This window comes from Aquarana catesbeiana, linkage group LG06, assembly GCF_042186555.1.
Source record: "Aquarana catesbeiana isolate 2022-GZ linkage group LG06, ASM4218655v1, whole genome shotgun sequence".
NCBI classification, from domain to species: Eukaryota; Metazoa; Chordata; class Amphibia; order Anura; family Ranidae; genus Aquarana; species Aquarana catesbeiana.
The window spans coordinates 255,908,366-255,934,387 of record NC_133329.1 but is presented as its reverse complement, the minus strand read 5'-3'; the positions used below and the strand labels follow the sequence as shown (position 1 = coordinate 255,934,387).

The window sequence follows — 26,022 nt, the reverse complement described above, 5'->3', positions numbered from 1 at the left end:
ATATATTTCCATGAAATGTATAATAAAAGCATGCCTAAATGATGATGCGGCCTGCAGCCTTCCTCAGTCTAGACCAGTGTTTCTCAAACTATGGATTGGCTTCTGGCCATGGTCAGAGTAGAAAGGGATCCAGTAATCCCTATCTCATCAAACTGGGCAAGAAGGACATGGTACACAGACACCTGGCAGACAAGCCATGGCCTATTCCAAACAGGCCAGATTCACTGGTACAAGGCCCCTATTCCACCCTGCTTCTTAGTTACTGGCTTTAATGGCATGGCTGTTGAAACACAGATCCTGAAAGATAGGGGAACATTTGCATCAGGAATCACTCCCTTACTCAAAATGAGAAAATTTACCTCCCTCAACATCTACTAATGCACATGGAAGGCTTACTTTGCCTGGTGTGAGGACAGATGATTGAGTCCCAGAGAATACTCGGATATTTTTATGTTGGCCTTTCTTCAGTCTGGTTCTGACCAGAGTTTGACCTTAACCTCCCTGGCGGTATGATTATTTCAGATTTTAGGTGCTGAAAGCGGTACCATTATTTTGCACAGAAATTTGGCGTTTTATATTGTAGGCCTGTAATTCTTTGGAATAATTCAATTAAATCTGTCCAAACAAGAGTCTAGTAGACATCCTGGGTATGATAAAGTTTGAAAAACGAAATAAAAAATTATATTATAATAAATAACTATAAATAATTATAACAAATAATTATATAATAATAATAACATTTATTCAATAATGTAATCAAATCAAAAACACTGAAATTTGCTCAGTTGCAGAATTGTCGCTTTCGTTACTTTTAGTGTTTGGTGACGGATTTCCCCACAAATCAGTATCGCTCAATTCTGCGAGTGATTCTAATTTATTATCGCTGTTTTCTAGCTGGTCTTAAGCCACTTTTGATGTAAAGGGACAGTTTTGGTTGCTATGGACAATCTCCATTTTCAAGGCAGAAAGAACAGTATTTATAATAAAAAACTGCATGCAGGACACTGGCAAGACCACTAGGGACAAAGGGGATGTGAAATTATTTGATACAGTATACTGTAATCCTACAGATTACATTACTGTATCTATACTGTGTGTTTTACTTTTTCAATTTGCCGCCAATCTGCGTCCCCGTGCGTCGCAACGCTCGCAGGGAACGGAGCTCGGCACTAAATCGAGTGAGACACGGCGGCTCGCCTATCACAGCGGGGAGACATCGCAGGATCCAGGGGACAAGGTAAGTAAACTCTTCCTGGATCCTGCGATGCAATCCTGAATCTGGCTCGGGGATACTGCTTTTGGTATTGAAAAACCACCCCGAGCAAGACTCGGGAATACCGCCAGGGGGGTTAAGTATCCTCAGGGCACACATTTGTGCCTGCATTCTTTTCCAGAAACATCTTTCCTTACAGTCCTCAATCAAGGTGTTGCTCATATAAATCCCCTAATTTGACCTCTTGTGTCACATTAAGATTTGAGCCTGGTTTTCCTGATACTGCAGAGATTATAAGAGATCAGGAACAGCGTGAATTGTAGAGCTTCCTTCAACCTCCCAGGTTCAGTTGTACATCGGCACTGTGTGGAAGTGGATCATGTGTGCAACCATAGACGCCTCAATCTCCACACCAGATCTTGTTGTGAGTCTCGAGCCAGCTATTCTTAGTATTGGGCCATGTTGAATATATAAAAAAAAGGAAAACTCATCGTGCAGTATGTCCAAAGAAAAAAAAAAATATTTGTTTAATAAAATAAATGCACTTACAGCAATTAGAAAAAAAGTGGTAGAGAGCGGGGTCTGACTGCAGCTTACACCACCAAGTACAGCACAGTAATGTCTCAGCTCCTATCTCCTCCCGGCGCATTTCCCCCCGTATAAGGCTACATTTGGGATTGGAGAGTCTTTCTTCACAGTCCTCAACCAAGGTGTTGCTCATATAAATCCTCCAATTTGACCTCCTGTGTCACATTAAGATTTGAGCCTGGTTTTCTCAGTACTGCAGGGATGACCATTAGTAAAAACATGTCCCTTAAGGGTACTCAAACTCTGAACCAGACTAAAGAAAGGCCAACATACAAAACTGGAGTCTCAAAGAGTGGGCGAAGTTATATGAGCATGCTCCTAGGGGCACCCCTAGCGAAGGTTTTGGCAGTGTCCATTCACCTAAAGGTAGCCTGAATATAACCCATACTCTATAAATATAATTCTTGTGTCTTGTACTGTACTCCAAGATAAGAATTTTGTAGGTAAGTTTCTTTTTTAAGGGAGAGCTAAGAAAAGGAAAAAAAACTAAATATGAATACTTAAAAAGCACTTTTAAATCGTCATGCCTACCTTTGAAGTTTAGAGCTTTTGAAATTATTATTGAGGATGCATGTGGCAGTGTGCCCCTGGTGAGAGTTTCAAAAGGCATAAAAATGCTGGAAACATCAGCTAACTGGAAACTGAAGACATAATACACATTGGCACCCTTTTTTCTTTTTTGGTTATATTTTGATTTTTATAAACAATAAAACAGAATTAAACAGTGGGTTATGTTTGTGTTTAAAACATTTTTTCTATATAAGCTCTTTGGCATTAAGCTTTTCTTTTTAAGACACAGTCTCAACAAGTAGAGACTCATAACAGTGAAAGCTTTATGTTATAAACAAATAAGAATTCTTCGTCAGGCCTATAAGGTCAGAATTAAGGTCTCAAAAATATAGCAATGTGACTTACCTGTTTAATGATAAATGGTTACTAAATGATACCACATTTAGGCATATTAGAGCCCATTTAGCAAATGTTTTACCACTCTTTATACCAGCACCAAAAAAGTAGCATACTGCTGTTCATAGTTAGTGCAGATATTGTAGCAGCAAGTACTTTTTTTAAATTGTTATTCAGCTATATTGACAAAGCAAAAAAGGTAAATAAGCATTTTTGGGAAATTATTTCTTAAAGTTATGTTTTTTTTCCAGTTTTAGAGACTATTCTGTTTTATGTGGCTATTTTATTGAAAACAATTAAATATCTGAATATAAATCAACATGCTTTTTTAATTTTTCCTTTTATTTTTCTGCTTTTTTTCTATAGTCTTGTTTAAGATTTTTTTTTTAAGAAAGCAGCATTTTTACAGAAGCAAGAGTGTTTTATTTTTTATTGTATTCATTGCTATCCACAAAAAAAAAATACACATTGACCCTGATTTACTAAAGGAGTAGAGGATTTTCATTTTAAATGTGAATGAGGTGAAACCAAGTGAAAATTCACTTTAAAGAGAATACCCAATCGTATGCAAGGAAAATGTAAAAAACAGGATTTTTTGCTCACACATAATTGGATGATTGAAGCCTGCACATCTTAAACTCATTCACTAAGATAAGTGAAAATTCATTTTGCACACTTTGAGGCTGGGTTCACACTGCTGCGGTGCGGGAACGCGGCGAATTTACTGCGGGTTCCCACATCGCACCAACTCGCACGGCAGTTCACACTGCCATATGCGAACTGCTGGGGAGTGTCATACAATGTTAATGACACCCCCAGTTCAGCCCGCATATCGCAATGCGAACTGCCAATTCGGACATTTTCGGATCGCATAGGTGTGAACACCCATGCGATCCGATTTTGGTCCGAACAAAAAAAAGGGTCCTGTGCGAGTTTGGACCGAATGCGGTGCGATATCAGCCATACTATCTGTATGGCTGATATCGCACAGCACAGACATCGTATGTGATGTGAACAGCAGTGCGCTGCGAATCACATGCGATGTCTGCCACCGCAGCAGTGTGAACCCAGCCTGAAAGTAAACATGCTCTATTCATTTAGCAAATCAACCCTACTGTTTCTAAAATGAATTCATTGTCTATAGTAATGCAAACGTATAGAGTAGAACCTCTTTTTATCCTTTCAGTAATAAAGATACAACATTTTTTTAGTTAAATGTAGAAAAATTAGTTAAACATTCTTTTTTTTAAGGCTGAGGAGATAACATTAACAATTGGACAAGCGTTTGATCTGGCATACAGAAAATTTCTCGAGTCTGGAGGAAAAGATGTTGAAACACGAAAACAAATAGCAGGCCTGCAGAAAAGGGTAAGTCCTGTGATCCTACTGCTTGATCTGAAGAAGAACTGAATGTAAACAATCAGCTTAACAGACTCAAAAAAAAAATGCCAAAGGCCAAAAAATGTGTCATTACAAATTTAAAAAAAATAATTATACAAATTAAAAAATTACAGAACTGTTTCCAATATCAAGAAATCAATAAAATATAAGGATGAGTGGAGTGATTTAATCAAAGTTGATTTCATTGCAAAATTAGCAATTTAACTGTTTTGGAAATTTCCATGGAGAAACTTTCAATTTCATTTGTTGAAATGCTTAGGCAAAATTCACTTGAAAAAAATGTGCGTCTTTATTTAGAGAGTGTGTTTTTTTTGGTGGGGAGAGGAGGATTGGATTTATAGTGCTTCAGGTTATTTAATTTATTTGTTTTTCTGATTTTATCCTTTGTTTTGTTTGTTTGATCGTTATATGTGTCCTGTTGCTTTGCATTTTTTAATTTTGCATTTTTTTTGGTCTGATCTTTATTTCTGTGAAGAAAACACAACAGTAAGCTAATGAGGGGCTGTTTTCAAGGCAGGTCCCAGCATAATTTAATGAAACTTCCCTAACCCCTGGGAAACATTGGGATTAAATTACTAAAAATAGCAGACCATATTTACTGTGAAAAGTCAGTTTTCACCTGAGAATAAATTAAAGGAGAAGTATGACAAAAGCTTTTTTTGGCTATAGTTCTCCTGCGGATCATAGGGGTGCACTTAGTTCTGCACTCCTGTGTCCCAGATTCAGCTGACAGTGGGATAAAGTCTGGTGTCAGCTGACATCACAGAGCCAGTACAGGCTCTGCAGGGATCCCAACAATAATGTCAGGATTCACCCAGTTTCACTTCAAGATGAAACAGATTGTAGCCACACAGTTGTTAAGATAATTCTTTAAAAACAAAAGTCCAGGCGCACAGACCGGAGGCCAAGTGAAAAGTCAAAAAGAAAAATTAAATGTAGCTGTGGCCGCTGCTGTCCAAAACTCATAGACAAATGAGGACAGAAGATATAATGAAAGGGGTAAACAGCTTTGATCAGCAGACATAAACAGGACCCTCAGAGGCAAAGTAAAAACTTATTATTGTTGAAAAAATAATGTTCACCAAGGGATACAGCAGTCAATTGATGGTCATGCGGAGACTTGGATTAAAAAAATGACAGTACCTGGAGGCTGGAGCCTCATGGATGACACAGAGGCTTAGGGAAACCCAGCATAAAGCCGTTGGACAAAGAGCACAGGAGCCCCGCTGGTGGGGGGCCCATCCAGGACTGTAAGGCCAGGGGTCCGATGAAGGGGGAACCAAACTACAGGCACAGCAACTGTTGGAGCCAGTATACAGCAGCCGTTCGCACTGTGTATGAAGCCCGGAAGTGATGTCACAGCCTGGCGGAAGTCAGCCAAAGGAATCCAAAGAGTATGGGCAAACCCTGCTGCTGGGGCCAATTAGGAACTGCTGATGCCAAGGGAGCAAAGAGAGTCACACATTGCCGACTGGAGACACTACATGTTTCGGGTTAACAACCTGAAGAAGGGGCGTGTCCTTTGCAGGAAATGCAAAGGCTGCAGGTATGGTACAGGAGATGTCAGAGGCTGCGGGCATGGTACAGGAGATGTCAGAGGCTGCGGGCATGGTACATGAGATGTCAGAGGCTGCGGACATGGTATAGGGGATGTCAGAGGCTTTGGGCACGGTACAAGAGATGTCAGAGGCTGCGGGTCTGCTACAGGAGATGTCAGAGGCTGCGGGCATTGTACAGGAGATGTCAGAGGCTGCGGGCATAGTACAGACCACCTTCTTTCATCATTACAGACCACCCCACACAGCATTGTGTCCCCGGCTCCTCCACCTCCTGTGTGGATGCAAACAGAGAGGAAGGGGAGGTGGCTTTGGTCCGCTGATGGAGATAGCCGGTGAGACACGAGAGTGTAGGGCAGCAGACGGTATTAGCAGTGCACGCACCCCCTGCCCCCCAGTGACACCACTGCCTTGGGCTCACACTGTGTCACTCAAGTTATGTGACATCACTGGTTGCTGGACGCCGGGCGGTTCTACCAACCAGTGCAGTGGCAGAACAAAGTAAACTGGACGAAATGTTAGATATCTGCGCGGCGCCCACATCTGCCGCTGATGGCACTGCTGCACCCGGTTAGAGACTCGGGGCTATGAGCCCCAGATTCTAGGCTATAGCCCCAATAGCCACCCCCTAGTGAGACCTCTGGTAAGAAGAAAAAGTATTATCTGAGAAGTCAAATTAGACCCTAAGTTGCAGCATCCTGAAAAATCTTTCTAATTTAACATTATCCTCTAAATGATCAGTGGCATCACTGTGGGGGTGCGGAGGGTACGGACCGCATCCGGGTGACACCTGCCAGAGTTGTGACACCATCAAGTAGAAAGTGATATCCGACCGCGATAGTGTCACCTCCATCCGTGACAGCGCACGGATCAGCGCACCGGCACCCACCACATCATTTACAGGGGTAGGTTTGGGCTGTGCACTGTGACCGTGTGGTGCTGGCCCATAAATAGCGCGCCCAGCACCCTGAAGGGCACTGTGGCAGTCTAGAAAGGAAAGAGCCTGATGCTCTAGTCTGCCCAGTGTCTACTACTCTGTCCTGCTCCCAGGGTCGGGACCAGTCATTACAAATAAATAAATTCATATAAATCTCTAATTACTTAACTCCTACTTTTAAAAAACACATACGCCATCTAGTAGGGATAATTCATATTACTTTTTTTATTGGTAGTGACTGGTTTATAAATGAATACTTGAAGGTCTTAAATCATATATTGCTGTGTTAGTGACCTTTCCTGAGGTTTTTCAATGTGCACAGCCAATTTTTATTATAAATATCTATTAACCAATCAGAGAATTTTGGGGCATATAAATTCCTCTGAGAAAATAGCGGCTCTGTGGCTTCCTGAAGTTGCGATTGGCGAAGCTAGTTGAGGCTGCAGCACAGTGGCCAAGACCATACAGCAGTTTAATAGGACAGGTTCCAGTCAGAACAGGCCTCACCAAGGTCGACCAAAGAAGTTGACGTGCTCAGTCCACGTGCTCAGCGTCATAGGTTGTCTTTGGGAAATAGACGTATGAGTGCTGCCAGCATTGCTGCAAAGGTTGAAGGGGTGGGGGGGGGGGGGGTGGGCAGCCTGTCAGTGCTCAGACCATATGCCACACACAACAAAAAAAAAAATTGGTCTGCATGGCTGTCGTCCCAGAAGGAAGCCTCTTCTAAAGATAATGCACAAGAAAACCTGCAAACAGTTTGCTGAAGAAAAGCAGACTAAGGATATGGATTACTGGAATCATGTCCTGTGGTCTGATGACACCAAGATAAACTTAATTGGTTCAGATAGTGTCAAGCATGTATGGCGACAACCAGGTGAGGAGTACAAAGACAAATGTGTCTTGCATACAGTCAAACATGGTGGTGGGAGTGTCATGGTCTGGGGCTGCATGAGTGCTGCCGGCGCTGGGGACTGGTCAAGCATGTCTTCAGACCTAAACCCTATTGAGCACCTGTGGGGCATCCTCAAATGGAAGGAGGAGAAGCGCAAGGTCTCTAACATCCACCAGCTCTGTGATGTCATCATGGAGGAGTGGAAGAGGACTCCAGTGGCAACCAATGAAGCTCTGGTGAACTCCATGCCCAAGAGGGTTAAGGCAGTGCTGGAAAATAATGGTGGCCACACAAAATATTGACACTTTGGGCCCAATTTGGACATTTTCACTTAGGGGTGTACTCACTTTTGTTGCCAGCGGTTTAGACATTAATGGCTGTGTTGAGTTATTTTGAGGGGACAGCAAATTTACACTGTTATAAAAGCTGTACACTCATTACTTTACATTGTAGCAAAGTGTAATTTATTCAGTGTTGTCAAATAAAAAGATAAGATAAAATAAAATATTTACAAAACTGTGAGGGGTGTACTCGCTTTTGTGAGATACTGTATATGTCTAATCCCACAGCGCTTATTGATCTTTGTTAAGTTAGAGGTCACTGGATTGGCGGTGAGTGCGTATTTTTTGTGGTGGTGGTGAAAGTTGGTGCACTGCTGGAAGAACATCTGTGAAATTTAGAAGATTTCTTCGCTTGGTGGGATTATTACGCATGATTTATGGACACTATTATTTGTATTTTTATGGACATTTGGTTGTGTAAGCGCTATTTTCCTTTTCTTTTTATAATCATACTTTATACTTAATCATACACAATCATACTTGCTAACTGTTTCTGATTTGCCCAGACAGTCCCGATATTTACTCACTTGTCCCTTAAAGCTAAGTCTTGAGCTGTGTCTCGAGATGACAGCATGCAACCTAAGTCTGTCACTACGTCTGCTGAGCCCTGCTACAGTATGTACATCCTATTCATAATCAAATATCGGAACATTCATGCGTAAATAGAGCACTATAGATATGTAAATATTGCAGTATTCACGTGCAAATAGCCCACCATTTATATGCAATCACCAGGGTATTCATATGCAGATCCCACCCCCATTAAGTTCCCACCTACAGTCTCCTCTGCTTAATGCCGCCCAAGTCTGCCACTGCTACCACTAAATGTGCTGTCAGGTATAGCATTTAAATGGTTCTGTAACACTGCAGCTGAGGTAAGCAGAGGGAAGGGGGGTTAACCATTTGGAGTGCAAAGGTGAGAAAAGATGGGGTGTGAAGAGGTAAAGGGGGGGTTGGGGGTGCAAAGGTGAGCAGAGGGGGCAAGTAGACGTGCGCAGAGAGGGGTTGAGGTTTGAGATGCAGGGGTGAGCAGGGAGGACTTAGGATGCAAATGTGGGCTGAGAGAGGGTGGATAAGGATGCAGAGATTAACAAGGGAGGTCACTATAAATACCTCAGTTAGGGCTCGTTTACACGCGTGGCAGCCTTTGCTGCCCCCCTGATAAAAGCATCACAGCCATGGCTTTTTTTGCAGCTTGGGGGGTAGTAGATTGTATTCATTGCACCACATTCCACAACCACTACATACATTTCAGCACTGCATATGTTTCTCTAACCCCTGCTCCCAACTCCTCCTGGGGGGGCGCAGTTTGGCATTTTCAACCTGGGCACTAGATAACCTTGTCCCGCCACTACTGCTCCTGCTGTCACTCCACAGCAACACAACAGAGCAATGTGGCTGTGTATTTGTTTCTGTTTATTTTAGTGTTATTTAGTTATAATTTCAGTAAAGTTTATGTTAAAGTAAACAGTTAGTTAAGGCTCCTTTCACATGATCGGCCACAAAGATCCGCCTGTCTGTTTTTTCAGGTGGATTTCAGCAGACCACCCATTGACTTGTATGGACAGGCAGATGTCAGCGGAGATGTTCACATCAGCCTTTACGCACATGGCTAAGTACCACGGGATCGTTCCCTTATGGCATCAGCACGTGTAGACAATGCAGAAGACACAGAAAGACTAAAACTGTCACCTCTTTTTCTACAGGCATAACATACACTCTTAAACATTCTATTAACTGTAGTTCCAAATCAGTGATCTATGTAGTGGAATGTAGTGCCTGTCAGATACGATATGTGGGGTGTACCATTCGTCATTTACGAATCAGGGTTTCAGAACATTACAATAACACTGCTAATCCAAATGCCAAAAACATTTCAAATGTATCAAAACATTTTTAAGAGTGCATGAAGGTAGCCTTGACACCTTTTCTTTCTTTGGTCTAGAAAAAATCAAACAATCTACAAGGAGGGGGGACACCCATGGCACCCTGCTCCAATGAGAGGTGTGGTGGATACACACGTTAAATACCAGGATGCCGTTGAATATGCATAATAGGATGGATGTTAGCCTGTTTTTGAAATAAGTCTTTGAAATATATTAATTATTTTGTATTGCAATTTTTCCATTATTGCATCAGTGGGACTTGGTTAACATCTTGTGCTTCCTGTTTTAACCCCCTGTCACATGTGATTATTTTACCCAGGGTTTTGATCATCTCCATCTGTAACCAAATCATGAGATGATTTTTTTTAATCAAGCTAATACTGCCCCTCTCATTTCAGGAGGGTTGTTTCTTTATATATACATGTTTTTAATGTCATATTTGTATGCTTTTGATGAAAGCTTAGGTTGAAGCGCGTATTTTTGGATGATGTTACTGCTATAATGCTACAATAAAATTTTCTATGGAGAAACTGTCGAGTTGCTGGCTTGTACTTGTTATAGATTCTCTGTGAACTCAATTAGCCAGAGCACTGACCACTCTGCACACTAACTACATTATACAGCGGTAAAGCTTGGGTGAGTTTTCTTTTGTCAGCAGAGATGTGTCCGCTGACACCCACCTGCCATACGATCCGACAATATCTGCTGAAAACAGACAGGTGGCGATACGTTCACCAACCGTCCAGCGGATCAGATGAAAACGGACATGCTGTTTGTTTTCATCCGAACTTCCCATAGAGAACAGCCAAGCTTTGACAGGTCCGCCCCTGCACAGTGAGCAGAGACGGACCTGTCATCCACCTGCTCAGCGGGATTCAATGGAGCGATCCCCCACTGAGCTAGCAGAGTCCGCCCCATGTGAAAGGGGCCTTAGAGTTTAAACTTTGAGTTCTATTATTTTTCATATGCTATTGTTATTCAAATGTGCTAGTTGCTTGATAGTTGTTAACGGTACTACTATTGTCATTATATGCAATGACATATTGAAGGGGGAGGTGACACCATGTTTTGTCGCACCAGGTGACACCAACCCTAGTGACGCCATCATAAATGATCACCCTACCATGTAGAAACACAGCCTAAAGCCTAAACTGTTAAGGTGTGTTTGTTTTTCATTTTGAAGCTAGTGGGAAGTAGGAAGAAATGTACTTTGTAATATTATCTGTGAATTAATTCCCTTCACTTTCTAGGTTATAATCTCTCTCTGCTCTGTCCAAAGTATGAATTTCAGCTACAGTTGGACCCCTAAACAATATCCATATTACTTAATACACAAAGATCTGATAAAATACACAGGAAATTAAAAACAGCACAGTGTAAAGCGCCAAATGCGCCATAGACGTAACACAACTTTCAAAAAACGTAAATAATTCATCAGTATTCAAAGTCAAACAGAAAGTCCAGACCAGCAAAATGTACAATATTCCCCTCAGTTTCAAGGGCACAGCTGGTTAATGTTATTAATATGGCTAGCCATCAACAAATCCTGCACATTCTATTCTATCCTGTACTTCTTATTACAGAAAAATGCAGGAAGTAAAATGGAGTTTTATTATCCTCCTTAGTTCCAGTCTGACATAGAGATTATACATTCAGAACAATAATATTGAAGGTTTAATAGGGAGGAGTGATACATAGTGGCATTGTATTGCAAATATAATGATTACCTTGAAAGTAAAAGAGGTAAAGAATAAATATGAATTTGGAAAATGGTTGCTACCTTGGAAGGGTTCTGTAGTAATAGAGGTGGAGGGAATGTTCAGTGTTTGGCTCCCCTGTCCTTTAGCCTGGAAGTGTGACCTCCCTTTGCCTGGAAACACACACAAAATGCACATCACCCCCAGAAGCCAGAGAACTGACTGACCTCTAGTCTGCACTTGTGAGGAAGTGATATCACTATGGCCAGAGAGTACAGAAACTCAAGGCTCAGTCTCTCCATGTCCCTGCAAAGGTGACAGGTCACAAGAGTAAGGAGTGGTGGAGTTTCTGGCTGGCAGAAACGTGCAATGTCTAGGATCCTGGGGTTCAATATCTGGTGGTGGGCAGTGTCGGGGGTGCTGGGTGGAAAAAAGGTTCAGTGTCTGCGTTGTTGTGGTGCAATGTCAGGGGCTGCTGGGAAACAGGGTGGTTTACCAATGCAACACACATTAACCTTTATGCAGTAGTCGCCTCGATAGAACAGCATAGTGTGAAGGGGGCTTAGTATTTTTATCTGCAGTAATGGCCATGTGATGTTTGGCTAATAAGGATGAGCCAAACACCCCCCCCCCCCCCCCCCAGTTCGATTTGCACCAGAACTTGCGAACAGGCACAAAATTCGGATGAACACACGAACACCGTTAAAGTGTATGGGACATCATCATGAAAAATAAAAAGTGCTCATTTTAAAGGGTTATATGCAAGGGGTCCTGCCCCAGGGGACATTTATTGATGCAAAAAGAGTTTTAAAAACAGCTGTTTTTTCAGGAGCAGTGATTTTAGTGAAACAATAAAAATGAAATATTCCTTAAACCACTTCAATACCAGGCACTTATACACCTTCCTGCCCAAACCAATTTTCAGCTTTCAGCGCTGTCGCAAATTGAATGACAATTCCATGGTCATGCTACACTGTACCCAAACACATTTTTTATCATTTTGTTCCTACAAATAGAGCTTTCTTTTGTTGGTATTTGATCACCTATGCAATTTTTATTTTTTGCGCAACAAATAAAAAAAGACCGAAAATTTTGAAAAAAAAAAAAAGTTTCTTTGTTTCTGTTAATAATTTTTTTAAATAAGTATGTTTTCTTCAATGATGGGAACTGATATGGCTGCACTGAAGGGCACTGATTATGCGGCACTGATGGGCACCGATGAGGTGGCACTGATGGGCACTGATAGGTGGCACTGGTATGCAGCACTGATGGGTACTCATAGGCGGCACTGATGGGCACTCATAAGTGGCACTGATGGGCACTTATAGGCGGCACGGGTGGGTACTTATGGGTTACACTGGGTACTTATGGGTGGCATTGATGGACACTGATGGGTGTCACTGATGACACTGATGGGTGGCATTGCTGGGCATCACTGATTTTTATTGTGCTATAGAGGTGCCAGTCAGTGCCCATTTGTGGGCACTGATTGGCATATGTTGGGCATTCATTTTCACATGTAGATGGCCATGGGGGATGTACCTGGCCATCCACGTTAGGTGCTTCCCTGGTGGTTCTGGCGGCTTCCCTGGTGGTCCAGTGTGGACATCCGAGGGGGGGGCTGCACTAATAAACAATCAGCACAGACCCCCCCCTGTCATGAGAGCCACCGATCGGCTCTCCTCTACTCCCGTCTGTCAGACGCGAGTGAGAAAAAGCCGATCAATGGCTCTTCCTGTTTACATCATGATCAGCTGTGATTCGACACGGCTGATTATGTGGTAAAGGGACTTCATCGTAGGCTCTTTACCGAGATTGGTGTAGCGGTGTGTCAGACTGACACACCGCACCACCGATCGCCGCGATGCATGCCCCCATGGGCGTGCGATGTCTGTTATCCTGCAGGATGTCATATGAAGCCCAGTCAGGACAACTGAACCAAGTGGTTAAATATCATGCCTAGTGGGTGTCTATAGTATGCCTGTAAAGTGGCGCAGTTTTCCCATGTTTAGAACAGTACCACAGCAAGATGACATTTCTAAAGGAAAAAAAGTAATTTAAAACTGATTGCGGCTGTAATAAATTGTTGGGTCTCGGCAATATAGATAAAACTCATTGAAAAAAACAGCATGGGCCCCAGTCCATTACCAGGCCCTTTGGGTCTGGTATGAATATTAAGGGGAACCCCAAACCAAAAATTAAAAAAAAAATTGCGTGGGTGTCCCCCCAAAATCCATACCAGGCCCTTCAGGTCTGGTATGGATATTAAGGGGAACCCTGCGCCAAATTTTAAAAAAATGGCGTAGGGGTCCTCCCAAAATCCATACCAGGCCCTTATCCGTGCACGCAACCTGGCAGGCTGCAGGAAAAGAGGGGGGACGAGAGAGTGCCCCCCCTCCTGAACCATACCAGGCCACATGCCCTCAACATGGGGAGGATGCTTTGGGCTCCCCAAAGCACCTTGTCCCCATGTTGATGGGGACAAGGGCCTCATCCCCACAACCCTTTAACTTGTTAAAAAAACACAACAGCAGCGCCATTGGCTTCTGCTGCTGTCAATCAAACTCAGCCAATTGGGAGAGAAAGGTTGGGTGGGGCCAACCCACGGCTCTGTGTCTGAATGTATACATGGAGCTGCAGCTCGACTCAGGTGCTCCCATAGCAAGCTGCTTGCTGTGGAGGCACTCAACAGGAGGGAGGGGCCAGGAGCTCCAGCCAGGGACCTGAGAAGAGGAGGACCCATGCTGCCCTGTGCAAAACCCCTGCATAGAGGAGGTAAGTATAACATGTTTGTTATTTTAATTAAAAAAAAAACGAGACCATGCAATCACTTTAAAAGAATTGTCATGCAGTATATTGAAAGACATATATAATTGCCTAATGAAAGAAACTCTAATGGGGCGTACACACGGTCGGACTTTCTAGAAAGCTAGGTCCGACGTACTTGCCGCCAGACTTCCGGCGGACTACCGCCGGACTTTCTGAACGGCCGGACTTGCCTACACACGGCCGGACTTTCCGGAATCCGGTCTTCCCAACGGACTTCCGCCGGACTTTCAGAATGAACGGACTTTCTCACACACGGACAAGTCCATTCATTTTGAACGTGACTCGGGTACGACGGGACTAGAAAAGGAATTCAATCTCGCCGCTTTTTTTGGCGAGATTGAAACCTTGCGAGCCCCGTCGCAGGCATCCCAGGCCCTTAAGTCTGGTATGGTACTTTAAGGGGAACCCCTACGCTGAAAAACCGGCGTGGGGGTCCCCCCAAAATCCATACCAGACCCCGATCCGAGCACGCAGCCCGGCCGGTCAGGAAAGGGGGTGGGGACGAGCGAGCGCCCCCCCCCTCCTGAACCGTACCAGGCCGCATGCCCTCAACATGGGGAGTGCTTTGGGGGAGGGGGCGCCTTGCGGTGCCCCCCCACCACAAAGCACCTTGTCCCCATGTTGATGAGGACAAGGGCTTCTTCCCGACAACCCTGGCCGTTGGTTGTCGGGGTCTGCGGGCGGGGGGCTTATCGGAATCCGGGAGCCCCCTATAATAAGAGGGCCCCCAGATCCCGGCCCCCCCACCCTATGTGAATGAGTATGGGGTACATGGTACCCCTACCCATTCACCTAGGTAAAAAGTGTCAATAATAAAACACAACACAGGTTTTTAAAATAATTTATTAAACAGCTCCGGGGGGGGTCTTCTTCCATCTTCGAGGGTCCCTCCGGTTTATCTTCTCCCGGCGTCCGGTTGGTTCTTCTCCCGGTGTTCCAGTTCTTTGGCCGGCCCCTCCGCTGTCTTCAGGTAGCTCTATTGCCAGCGGAGGTCCGGACTTCTGGGCTTCTTGTCTTCTCGACCACGCCCCCTAAAACGTCACAGTCCCAGCATGCCCAGGGACTGTGACATCATATGGGGGCGGGGTCTCCGCCTATATAAGTCACAACGGAGCCCTCAGAGACCAGTCCAGCCGGAGAGAGCATCGTGTCAACATCTGGGGGAAGAGAAGAGAAGAGAAGAGAAGACAAGAAGCCCAGAAGTCCGGACCTCCGCTGGCAATAGAGCTACCTGAAGACAGCGGAGGGGCCGGCCGAAGAACTGGAACACCGGGAGAAGAACCAACCGGACGCCGGGAGAAGATGAACCGGAGGGACCCCCGAAGACGGAAGAAGACCCCCCCCCGGAGCTGTTTAATAAATTATTTTAAAAACCTGTGTTGTGTTTTATTATTGACACTTTTTACCTAGGTGAATGGGTAGGGGTACCATGTACCCCATACTCATTCACATAGGGTGGGGGGGCCGGGATCTGGGGGCCCTCTTATTATAGGGGGCTCCCGGATTCCGATAAGCCCCCCGCCCGCAGACCCCGACAACCAACGGCCAGGGTTGTCGGGAAGAGGCCCTTGTCCTCATCAACATGGGGACAAGGTGCTTTGTGGTGGGGGGGCACCGCAAGGCGCCCCCTCCCCCAAAGCACCCCCCATGTTGAGGGCATGCGGCCTGGTACGGTTCAGGAGGGGGGGCGCTCGCTCGTCCCCACCCCCTTTCCTGACCGGCCGGGCTGCGTGCTTGGATCGGGGTCTGGTATGGATTTTGGGGGGACCCCCACGCCGGTTTTTCAGCGTAGGGGTTCCCTTTAAAGTTCCATACCAGACCTAAGGGCTTGGGATGCCCCCCCGCGCTCGCCGCAATAGGAAAATTTGTTTTTCCTATTGCAGCGAGCGCGAGATGCAGTAACCTGCTCATGCGTCGTATCTGGTCCGTCGGACCAGCATACAGACGAACGGGCTTTCCGTCAGGAACTGAGTCCGGCGGAGTTACGACGTAAGATTTGAAGCAAGTTTCAAATCTAAAGTACGTCGGATTTCCGGCCGAAACGGTCCGTCGGAAGTCCGATGGAGACCACACACGGTCGGATTGTCCGCCGGATTTGGTCCGGCGGCGTCCGTCGGACTTTTGCAGGTGAAAAGTCCGACCGTGTGTACGCCCCATAACAGCATTTTCTGCATTTTTCCTTGCCTTTCCCTACTCCCACTGTGCTGATCCAACCCATCCTCTCACTCCTCCACTGTATAGTTAAACAGTTCTGGCTCCAAGTCCACTGGCATTCTGCTGCAATGTGCCTAAGACTGGCATGGCTTCTACTTTCTTCTGCATGCACATGTGCAGTAAAGCCCCATAGACCTCAATGGAGTCAGAAGAGTGATCTGTCCCCCATACCCATAGAAGTCTAGGATGATTTACTGTTAATTTGTAGGAAGTGGGACTTATACCCAGCATTAAGTGACAGTGTTGCTGATCTCCTTTAACTTCCAGTGATCCTTGCACATACCAGCAATCAGCTGCCAGTACTTATTTTCAGCACTCTTAAGTAGATCATGCGACATGTAGGGCAACAAATACGTTTTTAGTGATGGCAGATTCCATCTGTGAGGAGCTGATGCCTGGTATTTGCAGAGATCGCTATAATTTAGAAAAGAACAGTAGCATTGTCCTTAAATGCCCAGTCTGCTCTGGGTGTAGTGCAGAATCCATTGGATAACCCAATACATGGCAAATATGCAGTAGTGGCAAGAAGGTAATAAGATTGTGTCACTACTATGCAATATTTAAATATAGAGTAGCATCATCCATAATAGCCATACTCAGCAGAAAGCACATCCAGAGTGGTTCCTGCAGCACGTCCATTTGCAATGAGACATGGCTTTCTAGAGACCACTCCTGCAAAAATACCTACTTTGTAAGGCTACCACATGGGTTCAAATATAAAGGAAAAAAAACAAGAAAGAAAAAGTGTATATCTATATTGAACCACCTGCTTAACAAACTTTTTTTTTTTTTTTTGTAGAATGGTTTAAAAGACACAAAACACATTTTAAAAACATGCCCATTAAAAACAAGATCTAGCCTAAATGACCCTTCTAATATAAATGTCAGACTTCCCACTTACCAGACCGGTGAGTCCACTTGGGCAGAGGGTAGGCTCCCTTAAGTATCCAACTCGCGGCCCCTGGTAGAGCAGACAGGAAGAGCGCGAGTGCGGAGTGGTATGAGAGCCTAGTGCAGCAGTCCAGGAGCCAGAAGGAAGGTGATCCTTAAGCAGCAGGTAGTAATCAAGGCACAGGCAACAGATGCTGAGCAGGAGCAAGGTAGGCAGGTCACAACACAGGCAGGGTTCTGCAACAGGCGGGCAGCAGCACGGTACAAGGGGAGCAGGCAGAAGCGCGGTCAAACAAGCCGGGGTCAGATGCAGGCGGAAGTCAGGAAGGTCCAATAGGAAAGCTGGGTCGTCAGGAGATCAGCACTCAGGAACACAGGAACACGGGAAGGCAACGGGAACTTTGGTACAGGAGCTGTTGATCAGGCAGCACCGGGCAGAGTGAGCAGCAGGCTTAAGTAGGCTGAGCCCCCGGACACCGGCACGCACACCAGCACCTCCAGGCACATGCAAAACAGCGCCCACAGGCGGACGCGCGCTAACTCGAACACACGCGCGCGTCCCTGCACCACCGCGCACACCAGGGTTAGCCAGACCATGCAAACCAGTACTCGCAGAAGCACGCGCACCAGCGCGCACAGGAACACGCGCACCAGCGCGCACAGGAACACGCGCACCGGCGCCCAACCAGGTAACCTCTCTGACAATAAAAATGCATGAATACATCCTAAAACATACATACTGTTTATACAGGTGATACTAGAAAAATTAGAATATGGTGCAAAAGTTCATTTATTTTACTAATGCAACATAAAAGGTGAAACTAATATATGAGATAGACTCATTACATGCAAAGCAAGATAGTTCAAGCCGTCATAATTGTGATGATTATAGCTTACAGCTCATGAAAACCCCAAATCCACAATCTCAGAAAATTTGAATGTTACGTGCGATCAATAAAACAAAGATTGTACATAGAACAATATCGGACCTCTGAAAAGTATAAGCATGCATATGTACTGAGTACTTGGTTTGGGCCCCTTTTGCAGCAATTACTGCCTCAATGCGGCGTGGCAAGGAAGCTATCTGCCTGTGGCACTACTGAGGTGTTATGGAAGACCAGGATGCTTCAACATCGGCCTTCAGCTCTTCTGCATTGTTCTGTCTCTTGCTCTCATCTTTCTCTGTGGGGTTCAGGTCAGGCGAGTTTGCTGGCAAATCAAGCACAGTAATCCCATGGTCATTGAACCAGGTTTTGGTGCTTTTGGCAGTGTGAGCAGGCGCCAAGTCCTGCTGGAAAATGAAGTCAGCATCCCCATAGAGCTTGTCTGTGGAAGGAAGCACGAAGTGCTCCAAAATCTCCTGGTAGATGGCTGCATTGACCCTGGACTTAATGAAGCACAATGGACCAACACCAGCAGATGACATGGCTCCCCAAATCAACACAGACTTTGGAAACTTCACACTGGACTTCAAGCATCTTGCAGTGTGTGCCTCTCAATTTTTCCTCCATACTCTGGGTCCTTGGTTTCCAAATGAGATGCAAAATTTGCTCTCATCAGAAAAGAGGACTTTGGACCACTGAGCAACAGACCAGGTCTGTTTTTTTTTAGCCCAGGTAAGACGCTTCTGACGTTGTTTGTTGTTCAGGAGTGGCTTGACAAGAGGAATATGGCATTTGAAGCCCATGTCCAGGATCCGTCTGTGTGTGGTGGCTCTTGATGCATGGACTCCAGCCTCAGTCCACTCCTTGTAAAAGTCCCCAACACTTTTGAATGGCCTTTTCCTGACAATCCTCTCCAGGCTTTCCCTCCTTATGGAGGGTGTCAATGATGCTTTTCTGCACAACTGTCAGGTCAGCAGTCTTTCCTATGATTGTGATTCCTACTGAACGAGACTGAGAGACCATTTAAAGGCTCAGGAACCCTTTGCAGGTGGTATGGCTTAATTAGCTGATTAGAGTGGGACACTTTGAGCCTACATGCTTTGCATGTAATGAGTCTACCTTATATATTAGTTTCACCTTTTAAGTTGCATTAGTGAAATAAATGAACTTTGCACGATATTTACATTTTTCAAGTATCACCTGTGTATATATATATATATATATATATATATATATATATATATAAAATATTTATACTGACTCATAAAAAAAATGATTAAAGTGGTAGAGCAAACATTTATTATATTGCAGCTTACCAATTCTTAGATGTAAGGGCTGCATCTATTTTCTTTTTTAGGCTTTCTTTCTTCTATTTTCATCTGGCAATCCAGCCAGTAATCTGTTGTTTTTCAAAAAAACAAGCTATCCAACAGAATGTCTCAGTTACAGAAATGGGACAAACCACCTAACACTAGCTTAAAATGATCAGCTTTTATTTACATTATTTACAGTGGATCCTCGGATTACGAGCATAGTCCATTCCAGGAGTATGCTTGTAATCCAAAGTACTCACATATCAAAGCGAGTTTTCCCACTGAAGTCAATGGAAACTAAAATAATTCGTTCCGCATTTACTTCAATTTGATGAAATACTGCATGCGGCCAGAGGCGGGGGGGGGCCGTAGAGCCTTGGAAACGGCTGAAAAGGCCCGAGGACACTTCGGTGGACCTCGGCAAACCTCGGAAGGATTTCTTACCCAAGATTTGCCAAGGTCAGCCAAAGTGTCCTCGGGCCTTTCCGTATATTTCCAAACGGCGCCGATCTGCTGTGCTCAGCGACATTCGGCTCTGCTCGGCTCCCCCACCTCAGGCCAAAAGCGGTACTACACACCACTTTGGCCTGAAACATGCTCCTTTTGCGAGACAATACTCAGAAACCGAGTTACGATTTTTAAATATACAGTGCTCGTATTGCGAAACGCTCGTTAACCGCGTTACTCGCAATCCGAGGTTCCAGTGCATGTGAAATATTTATCCTGAGATAAAAAAACCTGCTGTAACTCCCTATAGAGTATTAGCTGAAGCTTAGCTTCAATTTGTTTGTTTATTTAAATCTGCCAGAACATCTAACACTCCCCTCCCACCAAAATGACAATGCTGCTGTCCAAATCTGCCCCTTGTGCTCTTTCATTCAGGGTGGGGGCACTCTAATACAGGAGGTGTATTACTGGCCAGATCACCAGATGAAAACAGAGTGAAAAATCCTAAGAAAAGAAAATGAATGCAACCACCAGACCATGAAGAGGATGTATTAATCACATGGAAATAGTGGCGGAGCATTAAATCATAACTGTAATAGATCACCATTTCCTCCATAGGAGCACTGCAATTTTAAACCTTTCAGACCAAACTCAGGAAGGGCTCATTCATGTATTGCTGGAAAGATAAGGCAATCCTCAAATATATAGGATAATTTACTGTATAAGACCCTTTGTTGACATGATCTTCCAGACATAGTGGTTGCAGTCATATACTGGAACCAGCACGTTGGGGTAATACAGCCAATTTTCATGAGGCTTCAAATTGAAGAGACTATGATTTGTGTATAAAGGTAAAAGTCCATTCATCAAAGAAAAATATAGAAAAAAGAAGTAAAAAAAAAAATTCAGGCACTAAAACCGTGCAACAGGGCATAAAAGTATAATTGAGTCATTAGAGAAAAAACAGTCCCAGTGCAGCTAACATAAAAACATATGTAAATGTAGCAAGAAGGTTGTGGGTGGGCTGCGCTCAATGGGTTAAATATAACGGTAAATACCAATCAATAGGAGCATGGAGTGATGAATGTAAAGGTAGTGTTTATTGTCTTAGATGCACAACAAAAACTTGTGGTAAAAATTCTAATAAATGGATGTGGGTAAAAGGAGCTTACGATACCACTGAAGGTCTCCTGGGTAATGAGGAGCTAACATCACTTGGGAATAGGAGCTGTAATGCAGGGGGGGGACGTGCAAATATCCATGCTGTGCAGGATGGAAGCCGCAGGAAGAGGGGGGCCTGCTGGCAGTAGATGGTGGGGCGGACTGGCTTGAAAGGCTGCTGGTGTTGCGGACCACTAGATGGTAAGTAAATCTGAAAGTCCGGGAAGATAAGCCTGATGGTGCTGCCTGATTAAGGCTGTTTGTGGCCAAAGAGGATCAGCCGACCAATGGAACAGGAAGCCGAAGGCCATGGGAGCCAAATCTTCGATGGATGACAATCGGTATCAACTGGAAGTGCAGAAGAGGGAAAACCCAGGGACCAGTGTTTAACGCAGGCTCATGTGTTGCCATGGCAATGCATTTCGCACGCATGCGCCAAGGGAGCCAAATCTTCGATGGATGACAAGCGGTATCAACTGGAAGTGCAGGGGAGGGGAAACCCAGGGACCAGTGTGGAACGCAGGCTCGTGTGTTGCCGTGACGATGCGTTTCGCACACATGCCTTTTGTAGTGGACCGTGACCATGGTCCTATTGATTGGTATCTACCGTTAGAGCTGTCCACCCACAACCTTAAAGAAAAGTATAGGGAGCACCACCACAGAATCAATGGAAGAAAAAAAACAACTGACCGGTTTTGTTGGTATTCCAACTTCCTCAGAGACTGAGATTTCTTTCTCTTTGTTATATAATACATTGTGACTGGACCTAAAAGCCTATACCATATATGTTGCTAAAATGGCCTTCTAATTTTTGGCCCCATCAATTCACACTACTTGTGCACCTGTCAGTGCACCTGTTTGGCTCCCTCAACCCTCTGAAGTGCAGAATTTAATCTGCATTGCATAGCTTTTGAGAGGTGGTAGGCAGTAACATGTTGTCATACGCTTCCCTGGATATCAATGTCCACGGTCCAAACAGAGAAGAGAGCTAATGTTTTCATCCTGCACATGTCTAGTGGATTCTGAATCTGTTCTCTTTCCCTTCTAATCTGGATGTTTCAATTTGGTTTTCCCCTAAACCATGTAATCCATGGTGGTGATTGACAGGGATCGGACCATGCTTATGCCTCAATGTTTCCCAGTAAGGCTGTGTAAAAGGGCATGAGTCCAATCCGTCCTGTGGCATATCACTCAGTAATCTGAGACCTGAGTGATATGCCACAGGACGGATTGGACTCATGCCCTTTTACACAGCCTTACTGGGAAACATTGAGGCATAAGCATGGTCCGATCACTGTCAATCACCACCATGGATTACATGGTTTAGGGGAAAACCAAATTGAAACATCCAGATTGCAAGGGAAAGAGAACAGATTCAGAATCCACTAGACATGTGCAGGATGAAAACATTTGTTTAGTTTCGTTTCGATCCGTTATTTAACTAAACTCATTTAGTTAAATTAGTTGCATTCGTTACATTAGTTTTCGGGATTCGTTTAGTTTCGAATTCAAAAAAATTCTACCGCATTCAAAAAAACTATCGAATTCGAAAAAATTCTACCGCATTCAAAAAAACTATCGAATTCGAAAAAATTCTACCGCATTCAAAAAAACTATCGAATTCGAAAAAATTCTACTGCATTCGAAAAAAACTATCAAATTAGAAAAAATTTTACCACATTCGAAAAAAAAACTATCAAATTTGAAAAAATTCTACCGCATTCGAAAAAATTTGACCGAATTTAAAGAAGTAAACTATATGTATAACCATTTTGCGAAATTCGAATTTCATATAGAATGGAATCGAATTCCAATAGAAAAGATTAGAATAGAATAGAAAATAAGAATAGCATAGAAAAACAATAGAACAGAATAGAAAAAAATATAATATATTCTATTCTAATCTTTTCTATTCAAATTTGAATTCATTCTGTACCAAATTCCAATTCCGGAAGATGTTTTTTTTTTATATATATATATAATTTTTTTTTTCCTATTCTGTTCTATTGTTTTTTATATTCTAGTCTTTTCTATTAGAATTCGATTTCATTCTATTTCTATATAACCATTTTCAGAAATTCGAATTTCGTATAGAATGAATTTGCATTCAAATAGAATAGATTAGAATAAAATAGAAAATAATAGAAAAGAATAGCATAGAAAAACCATAGACCAGCATAGAAAAAAATTATATATATATATATATATATATATATATATATATATAAAACCATCTTCCAAAATTCGAATTTCGTATAAAATGAATTTGAATAGACTAGAAAAACAATAGAACAGAATAGAATTCAACATAATATATATATATTATATTTTATTCTATTCTGTTCTATTGTTTTTCTAGGCTATTTTCTATTATTTTCTATTCTAATCTTTTCTATTCAAATTCATTCTATGAATGAATGAATGAATGATTTGTAAAGCGCTGCAAATGCGAACTAAATCGCCTCAAGAAGCCATCTATACGGAATATTCTATACGGAAGCCATCTTCCGAGATTCGAATTTCGTCTAGAATGAATTCAAATTCGAATAGAAATGTTTAGAATAGAAAAACAATGGAACAGAATAGAAAAAAATATTTTATATATATATATATAATATTTTTTATATATATAAATATTTATATATATAAATAACATCTTCCGAAATTCAAATTTCATATAGACTGAAATCAAGTTTGAATAGAAAAGATTCGAATAGAATAGAAAATAATAGAAACGAATAACATAGAAAACAATATATAATATATATATATTTGTTTGGAATGATTCTACTTGCTTTGTAATCTTTTTCTAAAGATTTGATGGAATAAAGCATATATATAAAACCATTTTCAGAAATTCAAATTTCGTATAGAATGATTTTGAATCTGAATAGAAAAGATTAGAATAGAATAGAAAATAATAGAAAAGAATAGAATAGAAAATCAATAGAACAGAATAGAATAAAATACAATATATGTTTTATAGTTTATTTTTTTCTATTATTTTCTTTTCTATTCTAATCTTTTCTATTCAAATTCGATTTAATTCCATATGATATTTGAATTTCTTGTCTATTCTTTTCTATTCTTTTCTATTCAAATCTTTTCTATTCTAATTCAAATTCATTCTATACGAAATTCGATCTTCAGAAGCCATGTTCCGTAATTCGAATTTCGTATAAAATGAATTTGAATTTGAATTTGAATAGAAAAGACTATTATAGAATAGAAAATAATAGAAAAAAAAGAAAAGCATAGAAAAACAATAAAACAGAATAAAAAAGATATTATATATATGTATTCTATTGCTTTATGATTTTATATTCTATTTTATTGTATTCTTTTACAAAATCGATTTCTATTGTTTTCAAATTCGATTCGAATTTGTTCTCGAATTTGAATATGTTTTTGAATTCGATTTGAATATGTTTTCAAATTCGATTCGAATTTGTTTTTGAATTCGATTAGAATTTGTTCGCTTTTTTTGGATTCATTTAAATTCATTACTTTTGTAATTTGGAAATTCGAATGCATCTGAATTTCCAAATAATGAAAAATTTGTCCGAATTTCGATTTGGAACGAAACGAAATGCACATGTCTAGAATCCACAATAGGCACTACAGAAGGCCACAGATACACATTATATGAGGATTGTTTTTGCAAAGGTTTCATCCCAAAAGTGAATTAACACTTTAAAGTGGAAATTAGACACACTGCTAAAATAATGTGTAATTGTTACACACCTCTGTCACACTGCACAACCAGGAAGATCACTCTGCTACTTTTTTGTTCAGCTTTACTACTTCTGGTTTCGACTTTACTACTTTATGGATTAATTTCCTTCTAATTGGTTATGATGTGGCTTAATTTTCCAGTAGGCAGGCTGTAGTAGAGATGTGACATAGGATAATGCATTGGAATTTAAACCGCATGCACACCTGAGCAGAGCCTGTTCATATTCCTAGTGATTGTTAAGCTTTTTTCTTTTAAAAAAATTTACAGGCATATTATAAGTGTTTTACAAGGGTATCTGTGCATGTATTAAGCTTCAGTAGTTTGTTTTCTGGGCTGGGCAAGGGGATGGCATCAGTTCTATAGTAGGAGATGAGTTCTTCAGGCATAAAAACCTGAAGGAAAATGTGCATATCTCTCGCATTTAATGCTGCTCCCATCGACGTCTACAAGACTAAAAATGATGGATTTCCTTAAAAAAGCACATGTGCTCTTTTGAGTGTAGGTCATAGACCGTAGGGTAACTGAGTGAACAAGTGTGAACAGTAGGGATAAGCTTCGAGTTCGAGTCGAACCCATGTTCGATAGTTCATCGAATTGCGAACGTTGTGGGCCGTTTGCACCAAATTCGAGTGGCGCATCACGGCCCATAATTCACTGCAGCATCGCAGTGCATTACTGGCTGATGATTGGCCGAGCATGCACTATGACCCGCATGCTTGGCCAATCACAGCGCCGTCTGTACAGAGAGCCATAATTGGCCAAAGCCAGGGTGGCTTTGGCCAATTATGGCTCAGGGGGTTTAGTACACAGCCCACACTATATAAGGCCGCCTGCGTGGTGGCCTTGTGTAGTGTGTTGCGGCGGCGGAGAGAGATAGACAGAGAGACAGTGTCATTTGATTTAAGTTAGATAGAGTAGGCAGGCGAGTCAGTTAGCTGCAATTACAGTGTATTGTGTATACATATATGCATCCTAGGTGTTGTGTGTGTGTGTGTGTGTATATATATATATATATATATATATATATATATATATATATATACACTGTATTCAGTTTAGCTAGATCCATTTTGGTTATTAGCTTCCTAATATGCTGACAGGCAGGCAGGTGTTTTTACAGTATTTACAGT

General features: G+C 42.6%; 1 protein-coding gene across 4 annotated transcripts in view; it reads left to right on the top strand.

Moving 5' to 3' along the window:
- GULP1 (GULP PTB domain containing engulfment adaptor 1) overlaps nucleotides 1-26,022 on the top strand; it is a 1,281,953-nt gene that overhangs the window by 1,023,144 nt on the left and 232,787 nt on the right. For all 4 annotated transcript variants that reach the window (XM_073633218.1, XM_073633220.1, XM_073633217.1 and 1 more), the window contains one exon: nucleotides 3,959-4,075. In XM_073633218.1, coding sequence (XP_073489319.1) covers nucleotides 3,959-4,075 — 117 coding nt within the window. The remainder of the gene's footprint in view (nucleotides 1-3,958; nucleotides 4,076-26,022) is intronic.